The 21,064-nt window shown below is 43.7% G+C and overlaps 1 protein-coding gene across 2 annotated transcripts in view; it reads left to right on the forward strand.

Annotated features, from left to right (window-relative positions):
• SLC39A12 (solute carrier family 39 member 12) overlaps nt 1-21,064 on the forward strand; it is an 82,196-nt gene that overhangs the window by 15,439 nt on the left and 45,693 nt on the right. For both annotated transcript variants that reach the window (XM_075553187.1, XM_075553188.1), the window contains exons 4-6: nt 6,028-6,200; nt 9,940-10,111; nt 17,493-17,668. In XM_075553187.1, the coding sequence (XP_075409302.1) occupies nt 6,028-6,200; nt 9,940-10,111; nt 17,493-17,668 (521 nt within the window). The remainder of the gene's footprint in view (nt 1-6,027; nt 6,201-9,939; nt 10,112-17,492; nt 17,669-21,064) is intronic.

Here is a 21,064-nt window from a genome sequence, read left to right on the forward strand (position 1 = left end):
CCTCCGTGCTGGCAATACTAGGTCCGTCCACATCCTGCCCAGCCACCACTCATGTGTCAGTGGAGACATGGGTTTTGCCATGATGCTGAGGGGGTCCCTTTGGAACTCCTAGATGAAGATGGGCTAGAAGGAAAGGTCTGGTGATCTGCTCTGGAAACGTCATTGGAAAGAACTCCATGAATCGTAATGCTCAGTCATGGGGCTAGCACAGAACCAGGGGCCATTTTATTCCGTTGTGCCTGGGACCACGATGAGCTGGAGGTCAATGCTGTGTCAGCGCCAACGCAACAGTGAGAGAGTGGCTTTCCAAGACAGGAAGCAGTGACATGTTGGTGTGGAGGAGACAAGATCATGCACTCTTCCACCTTGGCAGTGATGGTGAAAGGGTGGATGGATAGCCAAGTGGGGTGATGATGGTGCTCTTTCGTGAACATTGGCAACTGGTTATGTCGAAAGAATAAATGTGATACAGTAGGTTGGGTAGCGAGTAGTTTGCTTAAAAACCATAAAAGCAAGTAATGTCATTTGAAATACAAGTCATGTGAATGAAGATGGTTGCGGTGGTTGGACGTTCACCTGATAACAGAAAAGACGGAGGCTCAAATCCACTCCATAAGAGAAAGGTGTGGCCACCTGCTTCCATACGCATGGCTTACTCTCTTACTTATTTACTCACTTGGCCCTCAACTGCCATCGAGTCAATTCTGAGTCATAGTGACACTTTAGGACAATGTAGAGCTGCCCTTGGGGGTTCTGAGAGTATAGTGCTTTACATGAGTAGAAAGCCTCATCTTTCTCCCACAGAGCAGCTGGTGGTTTTGAACTCTTGATGTTGTAGTTAGCAACACAGCATGCAACCACTATGCCACCAGGGTTCTTAAACACCCAATGGGGAAGGTGTACTCTGTCCAATGGGGCCCACCACCAACCAGCCTGTTAGACTCCAAGATGAAGTTAATGGTAGGAGTAAACTCAGGGTGTTTGCTGTGCTCTGTATGTGATGAGACTATTTAACATAAATGAACTGACTTTTAAAATATGCACCAAGCACCTGGTGCCCTGCTTTTAGGCCACGGGGTCCTAGAAGGATGCATAAAAGCAGGTGCGTTGCTGACAATAATTCTTCATGGGGCGTTGTACATAAGGGGAGATCAAAACAAAGTCCAGACTTCTAAGTTGACAATGAGAATGGCAGACCCTCATTGATGTGCATAAATCTCCTGTTCTGTCAGGAGAGCTGGGGAGTTGGAATCAGACAACTTCTATGGAATCTTCTCTGGACCTGTTTGTACAATAGACTGAGCGATAGACATGTTGCATGACAGCTCACTCCCGTTTTTCTGTCACAGTGAAACCCGAAATGTGATTGTGTCATGTCCTCTAAATCTCATAACTAGGAAAGAAGCAAGAAAATGGCATGCCACGTTGACAACCATTCGGGGGGATGGGGAGCAGGAGTTGGGAGAGACAGGTCTGGAGTGATCCTGTTGGGAGAGACAGGTCTGGAGTGATCGAGTTGGGAGAGACAGGTCTGGAGTGATCGAGCTGTAGCTGTACAGATCCCACTGCAACGAAAGGCAGTGCATGATCACACTTCTTCGAGAATATTAGAAAAAAAACCCTCCCAACTGAAAATGCCATTATCCTAAGAAACATGAATCGATGAGTAGAGTATGTAGACGTGGATGCACTATCTGATCAAGATAAGCCTCGTGGACCCTGCTTTCTTTAAGAGCCCAGCTAGTTACTCATCAGAGATCTTAAATTGTACACCCCGAGGCACCAACTAGCCAGTGTGCTAACCCGGGACTCTAACACCTTGCAATTAAGTGCTTCGTCCAGAAGCTACGAGGCACCTTCTGACAGCTGCTTCTGAGATAGAAGTGGACGGGCCCTGATTATACTTTTGGATCAGAAGAAAGAAGAAGGTCAATTTTAAGTGTTTTATTTTTTTTAAAAAAAGGCTTTGTTATGGAAACTCATGAATATAAATAAATGTCAAGACAAGAATACAACCCTTCACGTATGAATACACCACTGGAGATGTAACTATCGCCAGCAATTGGATGATCTTGTCTCCGATTTATTTCCAACCTCTTGCGCCCCTTCATTATTTTCAAGCAAATTCTCAATCTGTAAACATTTTTTCCGTGCATCTCTAAAGCAGAAGGATTGAAAAACAAATAGCTGATTGCCATAATATCCTCTAAATAATAACAATTTCCTTAAGTTCATCAAAAATTCAAAGTTCACATTTTCAGATTTTTAAAAGCTCTTATTTTTTAACTTGAATCATAATCCACTAAAGTCCTTAAATTTAAAAAAAAACCAAATAATTGTTCTGTGTCTTAAGTGTCTTTTCTAGCTGCCATGACACTTTCCCCTCATCTCTTCAAATTTTGGAAACCTAAAAGGGGAGTTATTTATCCGGTCTTGACTTGGCTGACTGCATTTCTAGCTATTTACTATGCCCTGTAGTTCATCTAAAGAGTCCCTATGCTATTACTTGTTGGACTGATAACCACAAGGTCAGCAGTTCAGATCCCACCAGCTGCTCTGTAGAGGAAAGATGAGGCTGTGTGTTCCCGTAATATTTAGAGCCTCAGAAACCACATGGAGCAGTTCGATTCTGCTCCACAGGGTCACTGAGTCAGATCTGACAGTGGTGGGAGATGTGATACATCTTTATTGTTATAGTTTTATTAGGATTTAAAAAATTCTACAAAATATTTTATTTGGCTTCCATCCCACCCCAACAGTTTTATTGACACATAGTTTACACAGCATCCAACGCAACCGTTCAATTTTTTAATCATATCAAGGAGAATTGTACAGTCATTGACACATCAATTTAGAGCATCCCAGCCCGCCCATGGTTACATCGCCTTTGAGATGATTTATGCAATCACAATCAGTTCTAGTGCTCCCTACTGCGTCCTGCCTTCATTGTTTACTCCTGAAATCCCCTTTCCCTCCCCCTCCCCCTCCCCCCTGTACTCCCTATATCCCCTTGTATCAGTTATTATCATTATGCATCCACTCCTCTGTGCTGCACAGCCGGGAGACCCAACAGAAAACAATACAAACAAAATTGCACTAAGGTGGTGGTTTTAGATTTGTTTGTTTTTAAGCTGGTCCCTTCCATGAAGCTTGTAAATTCTGAGCACCTGGTTTGAAAAAGGCTAAGATGGCAGTGAAAGTCCCCCACCCATTTGCAGAGTCCCCACCTGGGTCAGCTCTGGTGACTCCTCTCTGACTATTGACCAGGGATGTGAACAGCTCTGCCCGCAGTCAGAGGGCTTTGGAGAGTAGATTAATGCAGACATAGTTAGGTTAAAATTTAACACCTGATCATTTGTTTTCTCTTTTCAACCACTTTTAATTTGTTCTAGTTTTTCTTATTTTTTGTTTTCAAAATGAGACTTTTCTGTGGATTTTGTTTCTGGTATGATTTCTTTATGTGAAGTCCAGGAAACATAAATCTATAGAAATAGTAGCTCGATGGATAGTTTCTGAGGGACTTAAGGCAGGGGTGGTTGGGGGGAAATGAGCATAATTATGATTATGAGAATAAAGAAAATGTTTACAAAATTATTTGTGGTGATGATTGCATAACTTTAAGAAACATATTTAAACCATTGAATTGTGTGGTATTTGAGTTAGATCAACAAAAGAGTTAAAAATTATAAAACACATGATAAGTTATTGATGATCATTTCCCAGATTAATTATTTAGGGTTTACAAAGATAATGATTGTGTGTGTGTTTGTATGTGGCTTGGGTGAAGATTTTCAGGACAAATTAGTTTTCCATTTAATGATTTTTTTGTAACAATAGTTGTAATTCCATCAGTGTAAAATAGTGTAATATGTTCATTCTCTCATTTTTTATTATTAGTGTAACACTTCTCAATGGAAAAAGTTTCCCCATCACAATTTCATTTTCTTGAATTTCTGCGTGGAAAAGGAAGACAGCATCAGTTGTTGTTGTTGTTGTTAATTTTTATTGTGAACTAGGTGGGAGTCTACATTTAGATGGCATTTTTGTATGTAACTACTTATTGAACTTGCCGATATCTTGCCCACCCCTCCCCCCACACTTCTTTCTCTTCTCCCTCTTGTGGAATATTGTCTTCTCCTTCACCCAGGTCAACCCCTGTCAACCCTCTGGCCTACTGTGTTCCTGGCCTACTGTGTTCCTTTCTCTCTGGTTCCCCCCTCCCTCTTGTAGCCATCAGAAGCCTGTTTCTTTGGGTATGAAAGTGTTGTCTTCTTTTCTTTTCTAATAGTGGCCTCATACAATATCTGCCCTTTTGTATTTGGCTAACTTCACTCAACATAATGGGCTCCAAATCCAGCCCTGCCATGAGGTGCTTCATCATTCCATCGTGCTCTTTAGCAACGAGTCATATTGCACGGTGTGTGTGTTCCACGGTTGATTGTCTAGTCTTCCACTGGTGGGAAATAAGTTGTTTCCATGTTCTTGCTGGTGTTAATAGCGCTTCTATCTGTTCCTGCTACACCTCTTACTTCAAGGCGTATACCAAGTAAAGGCAATGCTGGATCGGATAGTGTTTCTATCCCCACTTGCTTCAGGAAGCACCACTCCACTCTTCCCAGTGGGTTCACAGGCTGCAGTCTCACCAGCAGGGTTTGAGGGTTCCGATCTCTCTGCATCCTTTCCAGCATTTGCTATTTTCTGTCTTGGTATGGTTTTGTTTTCAATTAAAAAAAAATTTTTTTAGCTTTGTTTTCAAGGTCAGTGTAAAATGGCATCTTCTAGTTGCTTTGATTTTCATATCTCAGATGACTAATGATCATGATCATTTCTCCATGTTTACTGTTTTCCTTCATTGGTGAAATGAAGGCTTTCCTTCATTTTTAAATTAGATTATTTGTCTTTTTCTTATTGAAGGGATAGACTTTTCTATAGCTTATAGAAACGAGTCTCCTGCTTGGTGTATCATTGCCAAAATGTTTTCCACACTTGGTGGGTTCTCTTTCTACTCTTTGGATGAAGTATTATTTTTTTATAAATTACTGTAAATTAGGTGAGGATTGACATTTCAGATCATCAATTTTGTATTTATTAGTCTAAACCACTCGGTGAAGTCTTTTGATCACATTAAGAGTCTTATTTTTTAGGATGTTCCAGTCACCTATCTAGATGCTGCTTTTGTGTATTTCTAAAATTATATTTGATAGTGCATTTATGTTCCTTAGTATGGAACTCAATTGATTTTTGTAGGTTGATCTTGTACTCTGCTAAGATTCTGTATCTTCTAATTATTTTCAACAAATTTCATGTTAAGCTTGTGGGGTTTTCTATGTATACAACTATAACACTGAGAACATCATCATGATACCGTTTTTTTTAAAAGCTTGATTTCAAAATAATAATATAGTTCCCTTATATTCTTCATAGAACTATAAGCTTTTTAATATCATCATTATTACATATATCTTAATCAATTGTCATCATTTTAATCCTGACTTTCACCAGTTATATTGTATTCAAGTTGGATCATAAGTGATTTTGGGAAAAAAATCTCTTAAAATATTGAATATGTCCTTTGCTTTCTTGTACAATATAGTCTGGAAGTGGAAGTATGTGTACAGTTTCCATCCCAGTCCTATAACCAATAAGTTCTCCAAAGATCCCTGGTGCTTCTTAATGGGAAAGATTAAAAGCAATAATCCAAAATATTACTTTACCATGGTATCTGGAGATATTTTCAATTCCTTTTTAACAGCTGCACTACATCATTGTAGGGAGGACCACAATTTATTCATCTATGATTAAATTTTGGCTCATTAATACAAATAGTGCTAGAGTATATATCTCAAGCTAATGTCCTTTCTCTGTCATGTCTGTCTATTTACTCAGGAGGGAAAAATCCCTCTATTTTTTGTTGGAATCAAATTCACTTTGTAAAACATTTAGGCTGTGGGTCTGGGAAGCTGTGATTATTATGGGATTGGCCTGTCTTTAGTTTATGTGACACCAGATCTTGTATGAAATTTCTAGAACTAGACCAACTCCTTGACATTCTCTGGACAAAAAGGACCTGTCACACAAGGGACACGATCTACCAATTTCAGCGGAAACAAAACAGCGTTTCAGTCCATGATCAGGGCTACCCTAATCTATCTGTATCCACGGACAAAGAAGCAGACGTTGCTCCACTTTCCTGGGATCAGGTACTGTTACTCATTCTCTTATACCGTCTCATGCTACTGTCAGACAGATGGGATGCATTACTCTTGTTTCTGCCACGTCGAAGCAGTATCGTTTAGAATTGGTCCTTTCAAATGAAGGTAACCCATTATACCTCGCTTCTGAAATCTCCAGTGTTTCTTCAGGGTTGCTCTCGCAGACAAATTTGTCTAGTACAAATGATCTTTGCCTCAAGCATGGAAGTTACTTCATAAAGACTCGGGATTACCTGCTTATGGCATGCATTTTCTAAGAGTGGTAGTTGGTCAACTCTATCCTAGGTATGTAAAATAAAACAAGAAACCTCTTCCAAGATTCTTCACATCTGCTTCTCAATGCCTCTTCCCTCGTGGCTCTCAATTGGCCTCTAGAGAGGGGTGACAGATCTGAGGACACTGCCCATGTTTATTTAGAACAAAAGTTGTCAATCGTGAGTGGTCTCACCACCAGTCATATCAGCATCACCCGGGGACTTGGGAATTAATTCTTCAGGCCCCACCCCGACCTACTGAATCAATAACTCAGGGTGTGGGGCCCAGAACTGCCTGCTGGGCATACTTTCCTAGAGCAAAGGCCTGCAGACCACTGCCTTTGGAGATGCACTTTGCAAAGTTCCCAGATAAGTCCAGCTGTGTCAGGGTAGCTGTCTGTATATTTTGAAGTTTTGTGTAAAGTGATAGAGTTTTTAAAGATAAGATGATTGACTGGCTAATGTAAAATTTCCTATTGTTTTCTTCTTGACTAAGAATGTTTGTCATCAAAGTTTTGTCAGTAAACACCCTGAAGAACATTTGGATTAGTAATTTCAGGAGCAATGAAAAACAACAGTGACCTAAATAGTTGCAGGATCCGCAAGTAAAGATCAAGGACATAGAAGCTTAGCAAAGAATAGCCTCACCAACTCCAAAACTAGCAATTATGCAATTTCGTGACAATGAAGTATGTCGAGTAGTTTGGCATTCTGTCCATGCTTCTTTCTCCACTTGGGCTTACCCCTCAGAATGTTCCACTAAGAATACTTATTATGAAGTGTTATGTACCAAAGGTTTACTGTTAGTCTCCCTTTATTTTTTTCCCCAGTATATTCAATGACATATTTGTAGTTCATTTGTGAAAAGTTACAAGAAATCATCTATCTGTTGCTTGAAGTAGCAGAAACCTTTTACATGAGGTTCTGGTCCAATCCCTTGCTGGGAAATGCCTTCTTTACCCACAGGGGTCACGAGAAAAATGTGTTTATGCCCCATCTGTGCGCAAAGCCAATTGACCAAAATGCACACCTGGCTAAGGAGCGCCCATTTGTGACGTTGTTGAAGGCTCAACCCAGTCCTAGAACCTCGGACTGGAGATCCCTTCAGAATGTGGACTTAGATGGCTCTTCAGTTACTCCCCGAGGGAAGGCCAGGTTATGAGGAGAAATAGGGAAAGGTGTAAGTAGAGAGACACAGAAGGAAGCCACCCACACACATGCCGTGTCCTTGATGGCTGTGACTTCGCAGGTCTCAGCCTTCATCCTAGGAGGTGGTTCTTCCTTCCACCTCTGAGTGGGTCGGCTTCCTCTTGCTGTTGTCACGAGTTACCGCAAAGTCCCTGGCTTCCCACAACAGCCATACAAGCTCTCGCCCTTCTGGGGGCCTGAACCGCTGGGGGCTAAGAACCCAGTGTGAACAGGCCTGGGGTCTTTAGGAGGCTCCAGGGGAGCATCTGTTGCTTATTCTGACTGATGGTTTCAGGACTCCAGTCCCCACTCCTACTGTCACCTGGCCTTCTCAGTAGTCAAACCTCCATCTGCCTCTTGATCAGGGAGGCACAGGTCCACTGAAGTGAGACAATAAGGGTGATTGTTCCTATCTCTGAATCCCTAACTTGTTCACGTCTATAATATGCCCTTTGCCATGAGAGAATGAAGAATGCAGGCAGGGCAGTGGTTAAGCACGCAACTGCCAAACTCAAAGGTTAGCGTTTCGACCCCACCAGCCACTCCACGGGAGGAAGAGGTGACCGCCAGCTTCCATAACGATTAAAACAAAAACAACAACAAAACACAACTTCACGGCCATTAAGTCAATTTTGACTCACCAACCTACATAGGCCAGGGTTGAACTGCCTTGTGGTTTTCCAAGATGGTGACTTTCTACAGGAATATAAAGTCTCCTATTTCATTCCTGGAGAATAGCTTTATGTATTTATTTATTTACTATTTAATCATTTTATTAGGGGCTCATATAACTCTTATCACAATCCATGCATACATCAATTGTGTAAAGCACATCTGTATATTCATTGCCCTCATCATTCTCAAAACATTTGCTCTCCACTGAAGCCCCCTGGCATCAGCTCCTCATGTTTTTCCCCCTCCCTCCCCACTCCCCTCTCCCTCATGAACACTTGATAATTTATAAATTATTATTTTGTCATATCTTGCCCTGTCCAAATCTCCCTTCACCCACTTTTCTGTTGTCAGTCCCCCAGGGAGGAAGTCACATGTAGATCCTTGTAATCAGTTCCCCATTTCCAACCCCCGCACCCGCTACCCTCCCAGTATCACCACTCACACCACTGGTCCTGAAGGGATCATCCGCCCTGGATTCCCTGTGTTTCCAGTTTCTATCTGTACCAGTGTACATCCTCTGGTCTAGCCAGATTTGCAAGGTAGAATTGGGATCATGATAGTGGGGTGGGGGGTGGGGGAGGAAGCATTTAGGAGCTAGAGGTAAGTTGTATTTTTCATTGTTGCTACATCGCACCATGACTGTCTCATCTCCTCCCCAAGACCCCTCCTCCAGGGGACCTCCAGTGGCCTACAAATGGGCTTTGGGTCTCTACTCCGCACTCCCCCACTTCATTCACTATGGTAAAATGTTTTGTTCTTTGATGCCTGACACTCGATCCCTTTGACACCTTGTGATCACACTGGCTGGTGTGCTTCTTCCATGCGGGCTTTGTTGCTTCTGAGCTAGATGACTGCTTGTTTATCTTCAAGCTTTTAAGACCCCAGACACTATATCTTTTGATAGCTGGGCACCATCAGCTTTCTTCACCACACTTGCTTATTCACCCGCTTTGTCTTCAGCGGTTGTGTCGGGAAGGTGAGCATCATAGAATGCTAATTTAATAGAAGAAAGTATTCTTGCATTAAGGGAGTACTTGAGTGGAGGTCCAATGTCCATCTGCTACCTTAATACAAAACCTATAAATATATGCACATAGATCTATTTCCCCATCCTTATACATAAATATATTTGCATATGTACATGTCTTTATCTAGACCTCTATACATGCCCTTTGCCTCCCAACTCTTTCCTCTCTTTCCCTTGATCTTCCTCCTGTCCCACTTTCATGCTCAGCCCCAAGCAGGGTTTCAGCAATTCCTCTTGGTTACATTACCCTTTATCATGCCCTACCAGGCACCGGTGGTGGTTTTTAACTGCTGACCTTGTGGCTAGCAACCCAATGTGTACCTGCTACATCACTAGGTCTCCTTAAGATTAGGGCCTTCAAAATACTAGGCTGTGAGTTGAAATTATCTTAAGGGATTTTATGGAAGTGAAAATCCTAGGGTATGAGTTGAAATGATCTTAAGGGATTTAATGGAAGTGAAAATCCTAGACTGTGAGTTGAAATGATCTTAAGGGATTTAATGGGAGTGGGTTGGGTTTGGGCCCCCTACAGGAAGTTGCAGGGACCTGGCATGTTGGTAACAAGGTTTGCTTCCTTATACAGACTTGCTTCTCCGCTAGGCAGCTGGTGGAGATATTTTTACAGGACAGCCCATCTGCCATTTCCAAGGAGACCTTTAAGCAACTGAGTCCAGCAATCATCCAGCAACTTCTCAGCTGCCCTTGTCAGCCGGCCAGGGATGGACAGGCAAAGCCTTCACCCACCACGTTAGAGAGTAAGTTTTACTTTCTCAAGGTGAGGCTAGACACTATGTTAATTCTCTCAGAATAGTACATGCCAAATATACAATGTGTGTACTACTAATAGTGAACACAGGATACTTACCGATATACTCCTGGATAAGCTGAGTTTTTCAGCACATTATTTATGCTGCATTTGTGGTAAAATTAGGTGCCTCGGCTGATAGTTGAGTCGGCTTATACTCGAGTATTTATGGTACTATACATCAGGCACTGTTTTGAGAATTTTATATTTTACCGATTATTACTCACAACAATTCCTCTGAGTGCAATATTGTCATTATCCTTATTGTGCAAGAGAGGAAAAGGAGACCCTGAGAGGCTCAGTGACTTGCACGAGGATGTATAGACGGGAAGTGATGGAGATGGAGAGTCAAACTCAGGTGAACTAGGATCTGTGTTGTGTTTTTGCTTTATGCAATGCTTTGTTTTCCATCAATAGATTATGTGCTGTATATAACTGATATACGTCGATTTACAAACCTGCCTCAGTCATAGACAAAGCTAAAATTCCAAATTGAGATGTGACATGGCATAAGAGAGAGGACATTAGCACTGATCCGAAACCCTGCTTGACGCAGGTCTTTTATCGATAGCCAATTTCTGAGACCTTAAGCAAATCTCTTTGTCTCCCTGAGCGTGTCGGTTTGTTCTGCATAGTGATGTCCTACGGAGGGTCCCACCCTGTCATGCATCATGGGACACAGAGACAGACTTATTGGGGTAGCTCAGAGAGGCTGATGTGGGATGGAGATGACCAGCCCAGTGCTGTGCGCACCTCGCAGGCCCGGCTGGCACTCCCAAAATGTGAAGGGGTCAATATTTGCACCTCATCTGTGTCCTGTTTCGACACTGCACTGGGTGACCTCTACCTTAGCAAGTCCCTGGATACATGGAAGCCTTGAATGGAATAATGTACACAAAATCATGTTTTAAAAAATGAAAATATGGTCCATACATTTAAAATTTTTTTTGACTTAAAGATCTCCAAGATACACAATAAAGATGTGACAATGGACACAAGTTACTCTTCTGTATTGTCACTCATCTGAGGCCAGGTGTCCTTTTTTCCCCCAGAACTGCTTTTTAAACATTAAAAAAATTTTCTCATTGAGGTAGCTTGCCATGTCTGCCAGTTGCTGAATTTTTCACGTCCTAACTTACAGTGGATCTGGCAGCATCAAGTGATTCACTTGAAGAAATATTTTGCACTCAAAACTATGCCAGATCTAAATATTTAAGACTCCATGTTCACTGGGGTGGGGCTGGGGGCTTCATTAATAGAGAGCGGCTGCATACTTCTGCAGTTGGTGGTGAGCGATGGGTCATGAAAGGAAAGAAGAAGACAGGATGGGGTCATCTATGAACTTCCAAGGGCCTGTTTGTCTTCTCTCCACCAGGCCAAGTGCCCAGCACTTAGGGGGCACCGTTAAAAAAATGCTTGCAACTAGAGATCTATGAAAAAAAAACCTTTCTCTCATCCCTAATATATTTGCAGACCTCTCTAAATGGTAGTCTTTTGGGGGTGGAGGAGGTAATCCTCCAAATGTCATACTCTCTAAGAACCTAAGAAGGACATTCGTGTTCTTCATTTAAAATGTTTCGTTGTGTCATGAGAAGGAAGGCTTATACTGGCGTGCTAACATAACAGAAATGTAGGGGGACCCGCAGCACCCTAAACTCACCGTCTTCGAGTCCATTTGGACCTGCTGTGACCCTATCTGACAGCATAGAACTGTCACTGTGGTTTCTAAGGCTGTGCATCTTGATAGGAACAGAAAGCCTCATCTTTCTCCTGAGAAGCAGCTCATAGGCTCGAATTGCCCACTACACCTCCGGGAATCCCACAGAGAACCCAGGGAGACATTACTGAAACAATACTGTGCAGTATTCTAAATGCCACGTTCAGTTGCGTTACCAGGAGAGACTGTTTGAGTCATGCAAAAGTTAACTGTCATATGTGCTGAGTAGCAGCTCATGAGCGACTAAGTCCAGTACTATTTTAAGAGTGCGGAATGTTTATGCCTGGCTGCCATCAAGATGCCGTGTGGCACCTATGTAGGGACATAGGGTAAGTCAGCTTCATCCTGATTGGCATAAAAACCAAAGGGCTGAAGATCCAAGTCTCCGTGGAAGAAAGGCCTAGCCATCTCTTTCTGAAGAGCTAGCCACTGAAGACCCTCTGGGGCACACAAGGGTTCAGCATGGGTCAGCATTGACCCGATGACAACAGAGAGTGAAAGACCACGTCTCCTCCTGGGAAAGAACTCTTTCTGAGAAAGAATTATGCCTCATGCAACCAGTTTGACGCCATCATAAATTCTGGCCGCAGAGCAAGTAATTGTGCAGTGTGGTAGCTCTCACATGGTCATAACCTTGGTGTAAACAAAGGTTTCTTAGACGCAGGTCATACAATAAGACTATCTTAAAAACTTGTCAAGACAGTAGATTAGTGCTGAGGTGGGAGGTTGGAGAGACATGGGGAATAACTCTTAATGGCTTCTTTAGGGGTCATGAAGTGGTTCTAAAATTGATTGTGGTGATGATTATACAGTACTGTGAATATCCTAATAAAATTGAATTATACATTTAAAGAAAACCAGGGAAAAGTAGCTACTCTCATCGCTGCTAACCCAGAGGTTGATGATTGTAATTCATCCGGTGGCTCTGTGGAAGAAATATCTGACCATCCATTTCCATAAAGTTCACAGCCTAGGAAACCACATGGGGCAGTTTCACTGTGTGCTGTGGGGTTGCCATCAGGCGAGGGCACCCAAGGATTGCACACAACAACAGCAAACACACATGGCCCTAAGAGGAAGAGATTGTGTGTGTTTGGGGGTGTCCACGCCATATGAGAACAGGCTGTACTTGACCCTCAGCAGACCTGCAAAGGTTTGCGAAGCTCTACCATTGTGGCACGCCCATCCTCCTCCAATATCACAAAGGGGAGAGGGAGAAGAAGAACTGAACTCTGCCCTTTGCCCGGGGGGGGGGGGGGCTCAGACCCTAACTTTTCCTTGTGAGTTCTTGACATGTTGCGATCCTATGTAAATACCCATAAAATGCAATCACTTTGTGAGACACAGAAATGCTTCTGCTAAAAATCCTTCCATATAGTTATTAGAAGAAACTGCTGCTGCCACCAGAATCAGTTTGGGGAGAATTGGGGTCTGGAACTTGCATAGATGTTTTAGCAGCGTAGGTATTTTATCAAGTGAGAACAAAATAAAGCTCTGTGGAAGCGTGTGCTCACTCGAAGTCAATGGTGGTGGGTGTAGGAGGGCTGCTCACGATAAGGCGAGCAGTTAGAGACCACAAACTGCTCAGTGGGAGAAAGCTGAGGCTTCTACTCCCTTGAAGAGCTACAGTCTCAGAAAACCCGCAGGGGATGGTCTACGCTCTACCCTATCCTTCCTTTGAGTTGACTTGATTGGGGCAAGTATATGAGTACAGGGGTGAAGGGATAAGGATGAGGGGGAGGGATCAAAGTTTGAAAGCTTTTTTTTTTGGCCTCCCCTGAATTCACAACAAAGTCTATTTTGCTTTTATACTCTGTATACTATCAAACACTATCATTAAAAACAACCCACCGCTATTGAATCAATTCGTACAACACACGGTTTCTAACGTTCTCCTTGGGGCAGCTGGCGGTTTTGAACTGCTGGCTTGTGATTAACAGTGTGCCTTAGGCGCATGTTCAATAAAAGCAAACCCATTAAATGTATATGTGTATATATGTGTATATATATGTATATATATATATATATATACACACACATACCAAGAGGTTTATGAAAAGGCAGTGACTCACACAGTGTCAGAGACAGGCAAGTTCCAAGCCTGTATTTCACATGTCAGGCTGAAGGCTTCACCTGACCCATATCACTTTAAGAAGTGAAGAACCTAAGGCAATTCCAAGGACCAACAAGGGACGTAATAGGCAACTGGTTCAAGTTCAATGAACCAGAAGTTTGCTGATAAACCAGACGCAGGATCAAGATCCATGGGGAATAGGAGAGGGGACAGGGTGGGGGGCAACTTCTCCACTTCTATTGAAAGCAGGCCACACCCTTGAGGAAATCTCATCATGGGGGATTACTCGATAGCTCTTAATTGACAAACCACAGAGGAGCTTGTCCTAGCCAAGTTGACACAAGAGCTTAACTATCATACAGCCCATTTTGTAACCCACAGTGACACAAGCAAAAATATTCCAAAATCATAGGTCTAGTACCATGTTATCAGCTAACATCATGAACTAATCTAAGGGTGAACCTCTCAAAAAAACTACAAAAATGGAGAGAATGGAACATTTTATGTAAGAACACACTTTAAAACAAGTATACCTTAAATAGGACCAACTGATCCAGGGGGCATGGGAGAAGGAGAGGTGGGGAAAAGGAAGTGGAGTGTCAAACAACCCAGGGACAAGGGAATAACAGAGATCTAAAATCGATGGCGAGGATGGTATAGGAGGTCAGGTGGGGCTTGATCCAGGGCATTACTGAAACCCAAATGAGGGCCAAACATGACAGTGGGACAAGAGGAAAGTAAAGTAATAGAGGAAAGAACTAAGAGGCAACGGACATTTATGGAGGTCTAAATACAGACATGTACATATGTCAATATATTTATAATGATAGGGAAATAGATCTTTGTGCATACATTTATATGTTAAGTATTAAGGTAGCAGACAGACATTGGGCCTTGACACAAGTACTCCCTCAATTTGCAAGAACACTTTATTCTAATAACCTGGTGTTCTGTGTTGCTCACCTTTCTAACATGATTGCCGAAGACAAAATGGGTACATAAGCAAACATGGTGAAGAAAGCTGATGGTGCCCAGCTATCAAAAGATATAGTATCTGGGGTCTTAAAAGCTTGAAGATAAGCAAGCAGCCATCTAGCTGAGAAACAACAAAGCCCACATGGAAGAAGCACACCAGACTGCGTGATCATGAGGTGTTGATAGGATCAGGTATCAGGCATCAAAGAGGAGGAGTGCAGAGTGGAGACCCAAAGCCCATCTGTAGACAGTTGGATATCCCCGTACAGAAGGGTCACAAGGAAGAGATGAGTCAGTCAGGGTGCAGTATAGCACCGATGAAACACAACTTTCCTCTAGTTCTTTAATGCTCCTGTGCCCCTCCTAACCCCCCACACAGTATCATGTCCTCAATTTTACCTTACAAATCTGGCCAAACCAGAGCACAGGCACTGGTAGAGATAAGAGCTGGAAACACAGGGAATCCAGGACAGATAAACCCCTCAGGACCAATAATGAGAGTAGCGATATCAGGAGGGAAAGGGGAAGGTGATGGGAGAAAGGGAGAACTGATCACAATGATCTACAGATAACCCCTTCCCAGGAGTTGGACAACAGAAAAGTGGGTGAAGGGAGACAGAGATTTATCAATTATCAGGGTTCATGAAGGGGGGAGGGTGAGGGAGGAGGAGGCTTAAGTAGAAAGAAAATAGTTTTGAAACTAATGATACAATGTATATATAAATGTGCTTGACACAATGGATGTATGTAATGGATCCTGATCATTGCTGTGCGGGGGCTCATACAACTCCTATCACAATCCATCCATACATCCATTGTGTCAAGCTCATTTGTGCATTCGTTGCCCTCATCATAAAATGATTTTTCATGGTAAAAGTGTAATGACAGCTGATTTTTAAAAATTAAACATCTTATTTATCTGTTGTCACAAAAAGGAATAATAGCATAATTTTGCTATTAGCATATCTGCTCAAGTATAAGTCGATCCGAATATCAGCCAAGGCACCTAATTTTATCACAAAAACTGCATTAAACTATGCTGGAAAACTCGGCTTATACACGAGTATATATGGCATCTTCGTGAAGCAAACCAGTTTTGCACAACTTTAGTGATTTTCAAATGAGTAAACCACAGGGTATTTGCTGTGATTGAGGCAACTGAAGGGAAATGACAGTGAGCTCCAACGAGTTACAGGTCTGACCCCACTGAGTTACAGGTCTGACCCCACCGGGAGTATCCTGGGAAGAAAAACCTGGTGATTTGCTTCCAAAAGGCCATGACCTTGAAAATCTGTGAGGTAATGTGTTCTCCACGTGTGAGGTCATCATGAGGAAGAATTGCCTGGACCCCAGGATGACTGGTGTCACCTGTCACTAGGACATCTTCCTCCTAACAACTTCGTTACCGATGTTCAGATAAGTGGAAAATAGTTTATCTGCTCTCGTGCACCTATCAATATGTGCAACTGAAGGGGAGTGATCGCTCTGTGCTTTGATTTGTGCAACCCAAGTCGATAGGCCCTTCTACTTGACTCAAGGAGCCATTGCTTCTGTCCCTCTTCTCTTCCCTCCTCTCCATACCTTCTCATCCCCGGCCGACGCATCTTTGTTTTGAACATCCTTTTAAAAGGATACCTTCCAACTATTTTCAAGGCCTGAAAACATAGACTACATTTTCAGTTATATTCAAAAGTATTGCAACAAGTTCTAATGTAGACTGTTCAGATTCTATTGTCAACTATTGTGCATTCATTCATTGATCAGTTCTCAGCAATACAGCTGTTCATCGACGATCCCACATGCTTCTGACATTACAGTTAAGTTTAAGAACTCTTGGGAGACATTGGTTTTCCACCCGGTCCACTTGCTTGTGCAAAGACGTGGGTTCAGGACGGGCCCGAACATTCTGCTTGCTTCCTCAGAGAGAGCTTTCTTGCCTTCAAAATATTTAAACGTGATGATATGGAAATTACCACCAATGTGTAGATGTCAATACGTTTTTCAGTTTAGAATGAGAGAAATCTGACTTTCTCAGGGGCAGAGGGGATGGGGGATAGAGGGAGGGATAGCCGGGGCTCTTTTGAATTCTGTGCTTGTCACTGTGATTTTCAGTTAAGAGTTCAAGTAGCTTCAAAGCCACATAGGCCATGTGATGAAGATGTGCCCATTCTTTTTCAGAAAATTAAGAAAAAAATAAAATAAACTGCCAAATATAAAAATTTGAGAAACAATCCTATGTCCTTATTAGCAGTTCTGAGTCCCCTTGGGTGGGACAAATGGTTATGTAGACTTGTCTACTCACTGAAAGGTTCATGGTTCAAACCCAGCCAGTCACTTCTTAAAAGGAGGCCCAGGAGATCTGCTTTTAAAGGGCCATAGCCTTGGAAATCCCAAGGAGTGTGCGCCTACTCCGCACACAAGCGGTCACCGGTGAGTCAGAAACAACTCAGGGGCAGCTGGCGTCCATTGCTCCTGTCAGGCAGCTTCACCTGACAGCGTTAGGAGTGGGGGCACTGGTGGAGGCTCAGGAGCACTAATGGCTTCTGTCATCTCCCTTTGACTTAGAGTTTGGCTACAGCACTGTGGCGGTGACCCTCATCACACTGGGCTCCATGCTGGGCACCGTGCTGATCCTCTGCAACAGCTGCGAGGAGGAGAACTACAGGCTTATTTTACAGCTCTTTGTGGGCTTGGCCGTTGGGACACTCTCTGGGGATGCGCTGCTGCACCTTATCCCTCAGGTAACCCACTCTTTCACCTGTACTGCTGTTGCTCATTTCTCCTTGCACCTGGCCATTGGGGCTACCTGTGTAAACTGCTACGACACCACGATGATTAAGTACAGCAGCTGGTCTTTTCCTGGAGAGTAAATACTATTTCTCCCAAACATCTGTGCGCCAAGAGAGAAGAAATGAACAGGTGTTAGGCTCTTATTTTTGAATTGAAAGAAGATTCTGAAGGAGACTCACAAAGCCAAGGTTGATTGGAAGGGAGTGGTGGTACTGTGATAAACTTCCCCCTCTCCATCTGGAGACCTACGTTTGCTTCCTAGCCAATGCCCTTCATCTCTCGCCCATGGAGAGTTGCGTCTTGCTTTGACGCCAAATAGGGCTCAGTGGTGATTCTGGTCTTAGCCAGACTAGGAAGAAAAGACCTGGCAATCGACCTGTGAGAACCAGCCATTGGAAATCCTATGGCCCACCACAGTCCCGACTGCCACTGCTGATGGGGTGCTGCAGAACTGGGGCCGAAGCAGCGGCATCAAACAACAACTCTGAGTGAACATGAAGAAATAAAGAGTGGGCTACGAGACACTGAGCCTGTAATTCTCCAGCGGCCCCTCGCTCTCATCAGACCCCTTCCCCTGTCTCTGTACTGACTCTGCACTGTGCCCCAGAAGGCTGATCTTCCTGTTGGTGTTTCCCAGTCCCTTACAACCTGGCCTTTTGTTTTGATTCAACCAATAGGCAGCAAAATAGGTGAGCCAGGGAAGGAGGGGAGACCCAGGGTAGCTCTCCCCTGCCTCCTAGAGACAGCTCATTCCCTCCCTCGCTCCAGCTCCTAGAGTGGTTGGCCTCTGACCCCCAGCTTAGTGCTCTGTGGGCTCTACCCTCTCTACCCCTTCTGCCTGAGGAGGGCAATCATTTCCTGGACTTGCTAGCTTCTGGGTGCCTCACTACCCAAGTTTCTGTCCCTGACCCTGCCCACAAATGTCTTCACCTGAAGGACCCTACTGGACTTCTCTCTCCTGCCTGCCTCTTGTGCTTAGATGCCCTGAAGGTGGCCTTGGGCTACAACTTTCTGAGGATGGCTAGTCCTGCAAAATGAGAGGGTAAGGGCTGAAGGGCAAGGAGAGCTGGCTGCAGGGTCTTCAGATAAAGATATCTTACCCCAGGAAATCTCAGACGAGGAAAAATGACAATGGGCAAGTGATTCTCCTTGTCACAAAGCCTGAGACGTCAAAACTGTCCACAAGCCTCTGGCAGCTTCCTGCAAATGTCACTTGAAGTCTCTTAAAGGCTCCATCATTTGCGGGGTGGGGGAGTGGGGGGTTGTTCTGAAGTTGCAGCGAACACTGGAGAACTAAAACCAGCCGTTTATTAGCTTTAATTTCCCTCATAATCTAATTTTCTGGAAATGTTTCTGGGATTTGTTGGCTTGTGGCCTCGGGCGGAGGCACTTTCCAGGTCACAGTGGTGGCAGAATGGCCCATGCCCGGGATCGCAAGGCTGACTGGGTTCTCCCTGGTGCGCCCGCCCTGCCCCCTCCTCCCCACCTCCGCTCTGTAGCACAGCGCCCAGAGGGTCAAGCAGGGTTTTCAGCTGGTATTCCCCAAATGTGTTACCTATCACCCCAAATGTGATTCCAGCCTCCTGGAATCTAGGAGAAAGAGGGAAGCAAAGCAGAAAGAGAAGACTGCAATCCAGGGAGAGGCAAGCCTGACATTCGTCATCAATCCGTGGGCCTTGAATATGACTCCTGGCAAGTTGGAGCACATCTGTCCAGGCTTGAGAAAACCACCATGACTTCCTGTTGTCATGAACTAAATTCATTCAACTTAATGAGCTGTGCTTCTCCCCCTTTCCCCGCACCCCCCGGAGATTGCTGATCTTCTGGCTAGTTTTTTTAAAGTGTGTTTTGTTTTCTGACATTACACTGTCTACCATTTAAAGTAAAAACAGTGATGATAAAATCAGGGAGGTTTCCTTTAAGGCTCTAACAAAAGAATATATTTGTTGGTTTTCAGATATATCCAGATCCATTTACTCATACACTTATATGCACATACATGTGTGTTCACATGTACACATATGCATGAACATATATACATATATACACAATATTTTCATGGAATTTCTTTATTGTTATTGTTGCTTTTTTTCTGAGGAATCCTAGTGGTATAGTGGGCTATTCACTGGGCTTCTGGCTGAAAGTTCAGCCTCTCATGAGTCCCTGGGAGGGAGAAGGTAAGGCTGTCTCCAACGTAACACTTTACAGCTTTAGCGTCTTGAGAGGAGTTCTCTGCCTTCTCCAGCCTCTCGCTCAGATTGTGTTGATGGGAGTGGGTTTATGTGCTGGCTTCGCATTCCAAATCTGGGAACAACCAAGTGCTTGTGCTGCCTGCCTGCCCCGGGGGAGACAAGATTTCCATATTATTTACTAGGTCACAAAAATTATGGAGTAAACCATGGCAGTGAAACAACTGGATGGAAATTCCTCATCCTGGTGTATTCCCAGAGAGCTGACACTATTGACACTCACATATTATATAGTCCATGGCATTTGTTATGTATTTGTATTAGTCTGGGTAGACAAGAGAAACAAATCCACAGAAACTCACATTATGTATAAGAGAGAGTTTTATAGATAGGGTAAGTGTACATTCAGAAAGCACCTCAACCCAGTCTAGTCCAAGTCCATAAGTCTGATTTAGCCCATATGTCTGACACTGATGTACAAAGTCCTCCTCAAACTCACAACACACACACACACACACACACACACACAATGATGTCGAATGCAGGAGGATCACAGGTCAGTGGGTAGAAAGTCATTGAATCTGGTGGTGGTATGAGCATCTCAGCGCCAGCAGGGGTCTCCACGCAGCTGCTCCAGCACCCAGGGCTGCATCAGAGTAAGTCCATGAGGCTTCTCCTCAGGGGGGTCTTGCAGGAAGTGAGCCTTGCCAGCTGAGGCAGAGAGCTAGCTAAGGCAGACACACCTTGTCCAACCATCAGAGAACAAGAGACCACGGAACCAGAAGGGCAAGGCTCACCGAGCCCTTTATCTCTCTGCCCTTCAATTAATCCCACTTGTGTTTATTGGCCAGGTTGGCACAATAAACCTTAACTATCTCAGTATTCAACAGAGAAGCCTTATCTGATCACTTACTAAAGTTTGCATTACTTGAAATGGTGCGTGGGAGCATTAACCCCAGGTGAAAGATATCTTTATTGTTGGAGATATAAAATAGGTGAATTTGTGTAAAACATTGCTTTGTGTATTTCAATGTGGCTTGAAATCCTGGGGTGGGGGTGGAGGATCAGTATAAAAGACTGAGAATCTAGTAAAGCAGTGGTCCTCAGCCTTCCTAATGCCGAGACCCTTTCATACGGTCCCTCATGTGGTGGTGACCC

The sequence above is a fragment of the Tenrec ecaudatus genome, chromosome 6 (assembly GCF_050624435.1).
Source record: "Tenrec ecaudatus isolate mTenEca1 chromosome 6, mTenEca1.hap1, whole genome shotgun sequence".
Lineage (NCBI taxonomy): Eukaryota > Metazoa > Chordata > Mammalia > Afrosoricida > Tenrecidae > Tenrec > Tenrec ecaudatus.